This window comes from Borostomias antarcticus, assembly GCF_949987555.1.
Source record: "Borostomias antarcticus genome assembly, chromosome: 15".
Taxonomy (NCBI): Eukaryota; Metazoa; Chordata; class Actinopteri; order Stomiiformes; family Stomiidae; genus Borostomias; species Borostomias antarcticus.
The window spans coordinates 15,407,194-15,421,060 of NC_140248.1; the positions used below are offsets into that span (position 1 = coordinate 15,407,194).

The 13,867-nt window shown below is 48.2% G+C and overlaps 1 protein-coding gene across 1 annotated transcript in view; it reads right to left on the bottom strand.

Moving 5' to 3' along the window:
- The window catches only part of LOC311318210 (early growth response protein 1-like), a 3,359-nt gene extending 470 nt beyond the window's left edge, over window positions 1–2,889 (bottom strand). The window contains exons 1-2 of the mRNA XM_084449472.1: window positions 2,375–2,889; window positions 1–1,719 (exon numbers count right to left, since the gene is read on the bottom strand). The exon at window positions 1–1,719 is cut by the window's left edge and continues 470 nt beyond it. Of these exons, the coding sequence (XP_084305598.1) occupies window positions 383–1,719; window positions 2,375–2,591 (1,554 nt within the window). The 5' untranslated portion in view covers window positions 2,592–2,889 and the 3' untranslated portion in view covers window positions 1–382. The remainder of the gene's footprint in view (window positions 1,720–2,374) is intronic.
- Between the last annotated feature and the right edge of the window lie 10,978 nt (window positions 2,890–13,867).

Here is a 13,867-nt window from a genome sequence, read left to right on the forward strand (position 1 = left end):
GAAACGGAGGTCCAAACCAGGGCTGACAGAGAGACAGGACATGGCACGGACGCTCTACACACACAGTAGGATGTGTTGTACTAGATGGGTGTGCTGGATGTAATGTCTGGATGTAGCGTCTAAGTCATTGTGGCACTAGCAGGTGTTCAGGCGGCCAGCGGACGGTACCCCTGACGCCTGGTGACTTCTCTCTGCTCTACAGGGTTGGGATCTGAGCCTGTGAGGGGGCAGAGCTGAGGAGAGAGATGAGCCCTTCTCCACCAACCAGCCGCCGTCCCCGGCCTGGTCCATGAGCTCTGCTGACGCCTGGGGAGACAAAGTGCAACTTGAAACGTATTGGGAGTTTGTTCGCTGTGACAGAGTCTGTCAGGGTCTGTCTGTCTCAGCAGAGGTCTATGTTCTGAGGGGAGAGGCTGGACTGCAGATCCGAGCGTGGCGTTCCAGCCGGGGAGGAGTAGAGGGAGGGGGAGGAGGTGAAGGGGGAGGTGCTGAAGGAGGAGGCCACCTGGTTGGGGAAGGTCGCCGAGGAGTAGACGACGCCCGCAGTGGGGGAGGGGGAGGAGTAGGAGGAGGCGCAGGGGGAGGGGTAGGAGGCGTGTCCGGGGGAGGAGTAGCAGGACGGCACCGGGGAGTAGGAGGAGCCAGGAGAGGGGTAGGAGGAGCTGGGGGAGTGGTAGGAGGAGGTGGCGGAGGGGGAGGAGGAGTACCCGGAGACCGCCGGGGACGGGATGGTGATGGGGATGGAGCTCTTCTCCGCCTTCTTGTCCCTCTGCCTCAGGTGGACCTTGGCATGTCTCTTCCTCTCGTCGCTGCGGGCAAACTTGCGCCCGCAGGCGTCGCAGGCGAACGGCTTCTCGCCGGTGTGCGTGCGGATGTGCGTGGTCAGGTGGTCGCTGCGGCTGAAGTTGCGCATGCAGATGCGGCACTGGAAGGGCTTCTGGCCGGTGTGGATGCGCACGTGGCGCGTCAGCTCGTCCGAGCGCGAGAACCGGCGGTCGCAGCTCTCCATGGGGCAGGCGTAGGGGCGCTCGTGGGGCGGGGTCTTGCACTGGCGGCTGGGGTACTTCCTCATGCGGCCCGGCTTGACCAGCTGCTGGGACTGGTAGAGGGAGCCCTTCGGATCCTGGAGCGCCACCATTCCCGTCCCCGTCTCCGTCTGGGAGGCGAAGGCCTTGATGGTGGAGAGCGGAGTGAGAGACAGCTGCTGGAGGCTCTGGCCCTGGAAGGGCTTCTGGTCCGGGGGCAGCAGGCCAAGTTCCCCCTGCTGGTTGGAGGGGAACAGGTAGTCCGGGATCATGAGAGGCGCCATGCTTGATGGGCAGGGCTTGGCGGAAGAGGGATAGGCCGGCGGGGGGTACTGGGCGGCGCCAGGGAAGGACTGGGTGGAGTCGGGGAAGAGGTCGGGGCTGGCAGCGGAGGAGTAGGAGGAGGAGGAGGCCGTGGAGTAGATGGGGCTGGGCTCGCTGACGTGGGCGGAGCAGCTCAGGGCGGAGTAGGAGGAGACCGGAGCGGCTGAGGTAGGGGGCGTGGCCATGCCCACCAGACCACTGACCAGGCTGAAGAGAGGCTCCGCCCACAGGCTATTGCTGCAGACGCTGGAGGAGGAGGGCTCCAGGGTGAAGCGCCCGGTGTAGGAGAGGGAGGGCAGCCGGGATGAGGGGAACGGCTGCTCAGACAGGGGCTTGTCACAGCTGAGACCACTCAGGTCTGGGAGAGAGTCTGGATGGACAACAAAAACAACAACAGAGAACATGAATACAACGCTCAGAAAAAATATATTAGAGGGTGTTTGTGTATGTGCATGCGTGCGTTTGTAATGTGCTACTGTGAGCAGACAAGAAACACATTTTTACTATACAGCTTTTGGACTTGCTCCCTGTAGGCTACTGACAGTATAGCCTCACCTATAGCAGTCCACAGCTGTATAAGAGAAACATGCTGTCTATCTGCTATCTACCTCAGAGGACTCCTATGTGTCACAACCCCCAGTTACATGGAAAACTGCTGAAGCAACACTAGGATTCTCCCTCAGACCCATAGGTAGAATTATATAACACATTATACTTAATCCATGTATTATTAAAACCTGTGTATGCACTAACTGTGTTTTATCTCCACATGCACATTCTCCCAAAAATGTATTGCTAGAATCATTTGAAAAATGCTTGGTGTGCTGATTCAGTGCAGTGATATGACATAGAAGTTCAGTTTACTTAACTCTATTTGAAAATGTGGTGATTTAAACTAGGCTGTATCAGCGAGCACATTTGTTTCTGCAGAAGCAAATCTGAGCTCAGGTCATAAATGCAACCTCGGTTCGTGCATATCAGTGTACATTGAGTCTGACGACTAAAGTCATACAGCAGTAGCGTACCTCCGCTCAGATGCTCGTAGATTTCTCCCGGCTCCCCGGTCCCCAAGCCGGCAGCCTCGGCAGCGGTGGCGGCCAGGAAGGAGGACCCCGCCGCGGCGGTGTGGAGCAGCATCAGCTCCTCCAGCTTGGGGTAGCTGTCCAGGGGGGAGTGAGGGAACCCCAGGGAGTCCGAGATCTGCAGCGCGGACAGGAGCAGCTCGGCTTTGGTAGCAGCCATGTCTCGGATCTTCTTGGAGGTGCTGGAGCGCCTTGGATCTGGAGACGGGACAGACCGGGGGGAGACGCTGCTTCTCTGCGGGGAGGGTGGATAATCTCTAGTCGGCCTCGGAGGAGAGGAGCTCGGACGCTGCTCCTGTTGCTCTGAGGAAACCAATGCGGACCGATGTCCAAGCTTGGTCTGTCTTCAAAACAATTCCGACTCACTTGACAAACGATGCTGTGCCTTACTCATTCCAAAGAGGAAAGACTAAAACAACAACAAAACTAATGTGTAGGCCTAAAGTCCCATCCCTCTAAATTTGTTTTCACTTGTTGAGAGTGGAGGTTGTGTCAGAATAGTTAGACTAGTGGTGGTGTAAGGGGCAGTCTATTCTGACATGAGATCTGTGCGGCAAATGAAGTCTGTTTCGCCCGAAAGAGGATTCCCACCGCTTTATAAAGCCTCTTGTCGTGACGTAGATGTCCAAATATGGAACGGAGGAAGACCATATTTAGGCAACGCTGTCTGGCATACAAACGCTAGCCAGAGAAACGGGAGCGAGCGGGAGAGCTAAAATCGATGTTCTGTGATGTTCTGAGATATCTAAAGACGTTGCTCGGCGCATTTTATATCATTACTAGTTTCCAGTCGTTAATCATTTATCTGCGGGGAGGTTTTCAACTATAAAAGCAGATTTTCAGTATCTGCAAATGGCAGCCATTGCCGGAAACCCCGGTTACACGGCATGCCATATAAGGTCTTGCCTTCAAATGGAGCAGTTCCGGTGGGTTTCCACTTCCTTGCCCTTATTAGGAGTTTCCTGTGGTAGTGCTGAGCAGAGCTTGGCAGTAAAAGCTCAATATCCCAGCCTCCCTCTGAACATGTAATTCATGACTGCACATAAACCACACTTTCTCAACCGTATGAAAATTAAACAGACAAACGAGCTGACATTATAACAAATGCATACTCAAGCATTGGGCATAAATAAAAGCAAATGTGTTCATCAATATGATATGGTGATAGGAAACATGACTAATCATTAAATTGTATAGATACATATTAATCCCTTTATTGTTCCACCACCACCATCACCATCATCATCATCATCATCACCACCACCACTCTTGCTTGTGCCCAGGCTCTGTGCCAGCTAACTGGGAGCCCAGGTTTACTCAGCATCTTTCAAGGGGAATTCTCTCTTCGGTCTCCTGCTGGACACTGTTGCACCTGAGCTATTTATAACCACTGCAGCATGCTGGCAAGGGGAATTCTGAAGAGATAGCCTCGCTGAGGCAAGGGTGGAGCCCCTGTCGATATGCTGGGAGAACGCACAGAGGACATCCACTGTTATATAGCCAAAACAACTGTTTGATGACCTGCAGCTGTCTTGATAATTTTTTTCGCTAGATACATACATGCAGTTTTATGTGCTTTATTATAATAGGTAAACGGGTAATGAGCTAAGGGATATCTTTGAAAAGACATATGACAAGAGTGTGATTCCTCAGCACAGGGTGTGTCAGGGAGGGGGCCTTGTGAGCATGCCCAGCGCCAGGCTGCTTATGTGGGTCAGGGGTGCCTGGCAGCATGCCAGCCGTGTTATGCTGCCCGGTGCTGGGGAGGAGAAACGCAGTGTGACAGCTGTTCCTATCCCATCATGCGTTGTGACAGTGCAGTGGAAGGACCCGGGCCTGAGGGAGGAGAGGAGGAGGAGGTGGACGGAGCTCCAGGATTCCCTGGGTCAGTGTGTGTCTGTGCTGGGGAGAGAGTTTTCAGGACACACAGCCGGTCCTGTCACTCTCCGTCCGATCAGTGAGATCACAGCTGGTTATGTCATCTGTCCTACTTTCTAACGTGGGTCGGCCCGGAGGCTCACTACAGACGTTGTGCAGCTTATACTGAACTCTCTCTCTCTCTCTCTCTCTCTCTCTCTACTGTACCTCTCAATTTTAAGAGCTCTTGAACAACACACTCAATAGCATTAACAATGTTCCATAAGTAAAAGGAAAAGAAGACAAATCAGAACTGTCAAGGACTTGGCCCATGAAGGCTTCCACCCTGCAGATCTGAGATTGTGATCTGTATTACGTAAGAGCACTGAGTCGGTGTGGGATTGTCACCTCTGTTGTCGTGGAGGTGGGAATCCCTTCCTCCCCCTCCTCGCCTCCTATCTCCTCCGTCTCTCCCTCTCTCTGCAGCATCAGTGAGTCTCCATGGCACTGCCCACGGTGCGGCAAAGAGAGAGAGAGAGGGATGAGAGAGAGGGAGAGAGAGAGGGAGAGAGAGGGAGGGAGGGGGAGAGAGGGAGAGAGAGGGAGAAAGAGAGAGGGAGGGAGATAGAGAGAGAGGGAGGGAGGAAGGGAGAGAGAGGGGGAGGGAGAGTGAAAGAGAGAAAGATAGAGAGAGGAGTCCCCTCGCTACCCCTTCTCCCTTCTTCCTTGCTCAGCAGCTGATATCTATTTAGTCTTGGTCCCCCTTTGTGAAAGAGAGAAAAAAAGATGGAGAAAGATCGGACCGAGATCGGACCAGTGACATCACTGTGAGTAACAAGACCTGACATATGCTGGTAGTAATAAGGAGAGTCTCTGTCTTTTTTACCCTCAAACTGTCCTGGGGAAGAAGAATTATTAATAGAGGGACAGGGCCCTAGACACAACTAGTGCATACGCACACAAGCACACACTCTGTAGTTTTGTCCTCTGGCATAATGCTGAGTGACAATTCGCATAACACACCATCACAATACCTCATCTCTTCAAGAAGTACTATCACGATCCTCCTAATGTATAGTTTGCTATTCTTGAACTTTGTCTTCAGCACTAGATTATGCTCATAGTCACTTGTTCTTGTTAAATGCAATTATTTTAAGTCACTTTGGATAAAAGTATTGTAATGTAATGTAACAACAATGGACTGCTACAGTCAACATGGGTTGCCCTGCAGGGCTTACCGTTTCTTTGATTAAGGCCAACACGCTGACATGCTGCAGCTTGAGCAATGAATTCCTTGTTTCAATCTACTCATTGTGCCAGAGCTGGAAAAGCTGTAGGCTAGTATGCCCTGTCATGCCCACTCTTTCTCTCTCTCTCTCTCTCTCTCTCTCTCTCTCTCTCTCTCTCTCTCTCTCTCTCTCGGTGCACTGAAGATTGCTCTGTCAAATGTGCAAGATGTGCCTTGTCCATGGTTGCCTTATAGCTTGGGTGTTTCTATGTGAATCTGCAAAATAGTGGAAGGAGAAAATGCAAATATATGAATTTCAAACTGGCTTCCAGGCTAGAACTTTCCCACCTCTGAGGCTTCTCTGTTTAGTTTTGCGTTCCTCTTCTCTGTACTTCACCACTTCTCTGTCCCTCCTCCACCCTGCCTGTCTGTCCCTCCTCCACCCTGCCTGTCTGTCCCTCCTCCACCCTGCCTGTCTGTCCCTCCTCCACCCTGCCTGTCTATCCTTCCTTCACCCTGCCTGTCTGTCCCTCCTCCACCCTGCCTGTCTGTCCCTCCTCCACACCTGCCTGTCTGTGACTGTGTGTGTGTACTCTGTCTGGCCTCCATCCCTTTGTGTATGGACCTCACAGTGTCAGACTACAGAGACACACACCAAAGGGTCAATAAATATGTTATCAAAGTGCACTAAACAAAGCTCAAAGAGAGTTGAAGCTAGAATGGTCTATTTTGGTTGTCATCCTGTTGCTGGTGCAGTGGGCTGACAGAAGCAGACCCCTGGTGTTCGTAGAGAGGGCGGGGGGTTGGAAACTGTGACTCTACTTCCTGTGTGTGTGTGTGTGTGTGTGTGTGTGTGTGTGTGCATGTGTGTGTGTCACTGCGTTAAAGATCACACTTAGTGGGGAAACTTTTGTGGTAGCAGATTTGAATACATTCTCATGTAAGGCTAAAAATAGACAATCTGTAAATAACTTGTTTGTAATGTGTTTCCATATATATATAGTAACAAGTACACACAGTAAAGGCTGCATTAAGTGCTATACTGTGTGTATTAAATATATAAATTTGGTTGTGTATAAAATAAGTGTGTCTCTGTGTGTGTGTGTGTGTGTAGGCCTACAAAAACCCTAATGAATCCCTAGATATGGTGAGTCTCCATAAATGTATCATGTAAATTAGACTATAGTTTAATGCAAATCACATGGTTTGTTAATGAATACTGTACAGAGTGAATACTGTACATTCTCTTTTTGCAATCTCTCTCAAATATTTGTGTTGACATCAGGGGAAAAATGAATATGCTCATGCTGAAGTTATGCTACTGAACAATCTCTCTGTTTATAATTCCCAAATACCCCATAAAAAATAGCACACATTTCTGAGCATTCATCATCTGTAACTTTTGGCTGATCACTGGCAATTATTCAATAATACAACTAACCGTGGACAGACAAACCTATGAACCCCAAAACACAGATAGGACAGCTGAGCTATACTTCTTTCTCTCTTGTTCAGCCAATAACAGCCATGAACCATCCATCGTGGGCTGTGGTCGCTAACACTACAACAACAATATCAACCTACATCAGATCTGCTCTGGTTGGAACAAACTAGTGACGTGAGTGAGTCACTAAGTTTCCCCCCAGCTACCAGCAGCCAACTCTAACCTAACCTTGAGGGCTGACAGTGAGGCCTGGCCACAGCATCAAGTCCTGAAACCCACGTACTCAGGCATTTCCTACAGAATAACGGAACATAAGCACATACACAACCATATACACGAAGACACACACCAGTCAGATCACAGGCCCTCAACCTACTCCTCACTATAAACTCATATGGTCACATCCTAACCTTGTTCCTGAAGTTAAGGTGAATTGATCTGATGGGAGTGTTTGTCTGTCTGTCTGTCTGTCTGTCTGTCTGTCTGTCTGTCTGTCTGTCTGTCTGTCTGTCTGTCTGTCTGCATATCAGTTTATCTGTTTGCTTACTTGCCTGCCTACCTGTCTGTATATCTGCCTGCTTGTCTGTCTGCCTGCCTGACATATACATCTCATGGACTATTTCATGGAAATCCCAAAAAGGAGCCAATTTTACTTGCTGGACTTAGTGCTTTATAACACTAAGCTGCAATAATGTGAAATGAACACTGCTATGAATGTACTTTCTGTAGCAAATATTAATGTACAGTACTTCTGCCTGATATTAGGACTTGGATTCAGGCAGTGTCTTTGAGACTAAACTCAAACCCAGTACAGCTGTGTGCGTGTGTCAATGTGTGTGTGCATGCGCACGTGTGTGTGTTGTGGCAGCCCCGGGCTTTTCTGGAACTACAGCTCCCAGGACCCGTCAGGCTGTGTTTCACTTGCACCTAGGAGATCCTGCGCCCCAGAGCTCAATGAGCAATCAGCCAGGGCCAAGCCAGCGGACTTTAAACACTCAGGCAAGAAGAGTTCTGGGTCAGAGAGGGGCAGCATGCTGCCTCTTAAAGTTATGTTTGATTCCTGTTAACGTTTTTTTGTGCGTGGCTGTAAGCCAGCACACCTAGTATCGCATTTGTCCGGTTATCACTCCCTCCCTTACTCCGGACAATTTTGGCCTGCATTTCTCTGTTGGCACCACAAGAGGCAGTAGTCCCAGCACAAAAAATCAAGTAGGACACCAAAATCAACCTGCCGATCTCCACTGCACAAGTAGAGTAGTGGTGAGAGCATTGGACACCCACCCACTGCACAAGTAGAGTAATGATGAGACCATTGGACTCCCGGGAGACCGGGGTTCAAGACCCGGTGGGGATGACTTTATGGGACTATACCCCAAACCTCCACATTTTCATCCTTTCACTCCAACCTTTACCCCTTGCATTATAGGTCAGATCCTGTCCCAACCCCAACCCTTATTCTAACCCCAACCCACACTAGGGACTGGAAGAAGGACACCAAAACCAACCCACTGATCTCCACTGCACAAGTAGAGTAGTGGTGAGAGCATTGGACTCCCACCCGGAAGACAGGGTTCAACACCCGGTGGGGATAACTTTATGTTATCATCAGTGTAATTGCTTTAGCCACTGACCGCTACCATTAATGTTATGGAAGCTGCTGCTAGTTGTTGTGAGCTCAGGAGCTAACTGGCTATCCCGCTCTTATTGTGCTGGATTAGCACTGAAAGCATTGGAACTGATGTGTCCAGGCGACGACCTATCTTAATTTATCAGACATTATTTCATGTCATTTCAATTCACAGCTATTTCAGTGGCATGATTAGCTTCCGTCCTGAACAGAAACAAGCCAGCCATGCACATAAGCCAGGTTGGACCTGGCCTGGTTTATTATTTATAGAGAGTAAGCCATGGCTTATTGCAAGCTGTTTCCCTGGTCTTTTGTCTGTGCCGCTGCCATTCTGAGGGTTTTGCGGTCATCCCTGTTCCCCGGTGTTGCCACAGTGTGGGTAGGGTGCTATCCTGACTGCTAGGGGTAACACTGGAGGAGGGGTCAATCTGTCCCAGGGAGAGAAAAGCCAGGGTTGCGTTCCGAATTGCGTACTTCCATACTCTATAGTATGCCAAAAATGTATGTAGTATGTCCCAATACCTGCCCAGACCGGCGTGGGTGAGGCTTAATCATCTCCGGACCGGCGTCGGATGCATCAATGCACAGATGGGGCTTGGTATCCTGTGCGGCGTGCGAGTGTGGCACCGAGGAACAAACTGCGGACCACGTCATCCAGGACTGTCCGATATATCGGACATCCAACGGAATGCGTGGCCTTACGGTTGTGGATGACAAAACGGTGACAAGGCTTCTGGAGGTGTGCCCAGATATATAGCCTGGGTGACCCCCTCACCCAGGCTTGGGGTGGTTAAAGGATAGCCCCTCGGCTTGGGGGGAGAGGACGTACCAACTCCCCCAAACGACGATGAAGAAGAAGCCACAAGGAGCTGAGAGAACCCTGGAGGTCGACTTCAAGAGAGTGTGGGTGGGGGGGGGGGGGGGGGGTAAGTGGCGGGGCTGATGATCTAGAGGTGCCATTCTGACTGGCAGAGGTCACACTGGAGGGGGGTCACCGTCACTGGTGTAGGCCTACTGGTCAGCCAGGGCCAGAACCTGAATCCTGCAGCTGCAGTGTGACGGTCATCGGGTGCTATGCTTGCAGTGTGAATTGATATGAGGACAGAGGAGAGGTTCAGCAAGCAGCAGGGAGGCAGGAGGTCAGTGTGACCACGGCTCCTGCTGACTGATGCTCTTCTCCACTCCTTTCCTCCCAATTGTCTCCTTACCTCCAAAATCGTTTCTACATATACACACACACACACATACACACACACACACACACACACACACACACACACACACACACACACACACACACACAAACACACACACTCCAGCCTCCACCTTGCAGGCCCTGGAAGCAGAGCAGAGGCTTCCTCTGAGCTCAGGTCAAGAGTCAGCAGCTGCCTGGACCAGGAGGACAGTTAGCCATGGTGCTCCTATGTCCACATCACAGAGAAAGATAATGGATGCAGCCGAGCAGGCAAATTAGTAACAGCTGAGCCCAGCACCTTCAGTTATTATTAAGACATCATTCACCACCTTAAAAATAGCGTCACACTTCATCCCACCTTAACTCTGTCTGATGCGGAGAAGCATGCCCTTGTCTCATCAAGGCTGGACTACAATGCACTGGTCATCGGGATCCCTGGCAAGAGCCTCCAGAAGCTACAGTAGAAATACCTCTAGCCTTTAAGAATGAAAGACACCAGTCAGCCTGCATGGCCACCCGTATTCACAACCATCTGGCTGGAGGTGAAACGTCACATCTTTTTCTTCACCTGATCTCTTATCTGTAGTGGTGTTAAAAGTCGATGGTAAAACAGATACAGTCCCTAACTGTGTGGCCTGATCAGATCTGACTCAACAGCCCCGTCTGCTGTTAAGATAGAGTACATATTCTCAAGATCTCCCATCTTGGGGATATTTGTTCAGTTAATTCATACAACTCAATAATTTCACTATGCTTTACAGAATATTTGATCTTAACTTCTTAACAGGAGAAATAACATTTTCATTAGTACCCAAATTACTGGATGAAACCACCATTTCATTGACCAATGACTTTGTTGAATAAAACATTGCATATGAAAAAAAAACACTCAGCAGAAATCATGTTGAGCAATGAGTCTACAATTTATTATGCCATACTAAATACTGTATTCATTTTTGGAACAGTTGAGACTGCTATATCATCAATTATGTGTAGTTTCTTTTGCTCAAATTGATACGAAAATATATTATTAAAGTACAGCACCAAATGGAACACAACCAATAAACTCATTATGTTCAGGACACCATATGTGGTTGTAAGTACTGGTCACAAAATTAAGTTTCCATGTGAACATTCATACTGTTGATCCACACCTATCAACATTAGTACATGTTGATGATATTGGAGGCTCTCTTTGACACCTTATCCATAACCTCTGGATAACACTGGCCCACTTCTTCAAAGTGCTCTTTGGACAGGAAGAGAATATCCACGTAGTTGTCAGCGATTGCAGTGTCTCTACACAGGCTGCGTATGAGGAGCAGGTGAACTCCCAGGGCAGCTCCAGCGCTGAGATACTCCACCACTTCAGATCCAGTTCTCCAGCAGCACAGCTTCACCTTCCCAATCAGGATGAGGAACATGCCAGGGCCAACGTCGCCCCGTTTCTCAATGATCTCACCTGGAGGGCACAGCATGCACATCAATACAGCTATAGTCTACTGTACATCTCATACTGTCCCTAGCTGTTACAGCAATGCACATATCTTAGGGCTGGCCATTATGTTCAAGCTTACCTGAGGTGTAGCTTTTCAGAAGCATTTTTGTTGATATGTGGCGGAGGAATGTCTCTGAGAGATGAGTAAACAGCTGCTGTTTCTTCAGTAGATTCACACTGATTCTAAAATAGGAGAAACGTGCTCTGAATTCCCAAGGAGAGTGTATTGTGTATGTCACAATTCCCATTTCTACATATCAGTGTAGGCCTGTGCTAACCTTGAGAAGATCTCAGTCTTCATACAATATGGTGTATCTTTAAACAGGATGGCAGAGTCAATGCCCTTGTTACGTGTCCAGCGGTAGTTGTAGAATCGGATGACGCGGTTCTGCAGCGATGCTGGGATGTTTTCATCCATCATGTAGTTCTGGATCATCTGAAACAAGATGGAGACATTCAACTATCAGCTATTTTACCAAAAAAGATTAGCATGAATATAATTTAAAACAAAGTGAGATTGTAATACCCAAAGTTTCTCCTCATAAGCCACCTGGATTGACTGCTTATTTGTCTGAGTGGAGGAGAGAATTCCCATGTTGTAGGTAATTTGGATCTTGGAGAGAATCATGATGAGGATAGCGAACAGCATCTCTCCAAAGGTCACGGGCCTGATGTCACCGTAGCCGGTGGTGGTGTAGGTGGCCAGCGTCCAGTAGGTAGCGTAGCGGTACACATCAGGGAAGAAGTACATACCTGGAATACACAGCAGCACATGGTTAAATATTTACAATCCACTTAATACAGTTGTGATAATCAACTATGATGTTTCACTGTTGGTTGACTGTAAACCAAGCTTGTTTGTGCTGCTGGCCTTACCTGTCTCCCCCACCCAGGAGTTCAGGCCAGTAACATGAACAAAAATGATAAAGCAGACGGCAGCACAGTGGAAAAACAGCACGGCATGGACCACATACTTCACCGCTCGTATGGAGAGCAAGCTGTTGATAATACAGAAAAGAAACACAGGCTTCATGATGGCAGATTATGGTGCTATGCTCAACAAAATCTCTAATTCCTTAACGTCCACTGGTGCAATAATAAAGAGGCTAGCACACTGTGCTTTATCATACAGCATAGCTACAATTATTGTTAAGACCTTTTGTTGAAATTATGAACTAAATGAAAACGGAGAGCACATACTTGGTAGTGATTGACTTCTCCTCTTTATGCATGAAGACAAGCACTGTCAGGATCCTGAACAGGTGAGCAGAGCGGGCATACACAATAATGGGCAGGAACTCCATCGGCTGCACTGTTTCCATGTAGTGGAGAACAGTAAAGGCATATGGGAATGAGCAGATGACATCATAGATGTATCCCACTTTCCTCATCATGTAGCTCCGTGACACAGATTTGTAGTCAGAGATGTAGGATCCACTGTCGTCATAGTAACAAATATGGAACTTCAGAATGATCTGTGTGAGGAAGAAAAATATCCACATTAAGTCCCAATAGTAAGCAAACCATAGAAAACAACACATCATTAAAGATGATATAGCAAGTCTCTCTGACATTAATCCCTCACCTCCACCATCTGGATGTATTCAATAATCATGGTGAACAGGAAGATTCCCCGGTCTAGATCAAACACAGCTGGCTGGAACAGAAATATAAGTCAGTGATATAGGGAGACATGGTATTACTCTCACTCTATCCATGAGGGTCTCTGACTTGATAACAATGCAATGTTTATTCACTTACCATATAGGTTATGGCCCAGAAGAGAATGATGATCAGAAGACAGGATGTGTACTGATACACCACGCGGACTGTGTTCTCTGGATCGATGGTGGTGTTGTGTAGTTTGATGACTTTATCCATAATGTTGACCAGGATCTGTGTGAGCGTTGTCTTGATTCGGATGTGGAATGGGAGTGACTCAAACACTGCCTTCTTCTCCTCCTCTTCCATGCAATGCTTATATAGCTTGATGTCTGGAAGAATTAAATGACGTGTGTACCAACTATAGAATAAGCTTCAATAAAACAAGCATTTGAACCAAAGAAAGTGAACTTACAGCCTGTGTCTCTGAGAAGAATATCAGAGGCAGAATCTTTCTTCTTGACCACCACCTTGTGTGTTTTTTTGCAGTAGCTCTTCTCGTTTCATTGCTGCAGCTTTCTTGATCTGTTTGCAGATGTCTGGGTAGTACTTCACTGTTTCATCAAGGCTCTTCTTAGAGAGAACATACAGGTCACAGTTTGTGGCAGCTCTGTGAAAAATCATAGAACACGTATTAGAACATTAGAACATTACTCAAAATATTACTACAGAAAACACTAAAGAAGTGATTGCTAATAGGGGGCCGGTGAAGCACTTCTATCTGGCTTGTGAACCATTCATAAAATGACAAGGTAAAGTGGTCAACCCCATCTATATTTTGTGTCCCATGATTCTCCTCAAAAATGTCAGTTATCAGCCACCACTAGTTATCGACTAGGGAATTTATAGATAAGATAGATAATTTATATAATCTTTATAGACAAGGAAAAACACTGTTTAGCTATATGATGGCACTGTTACCATA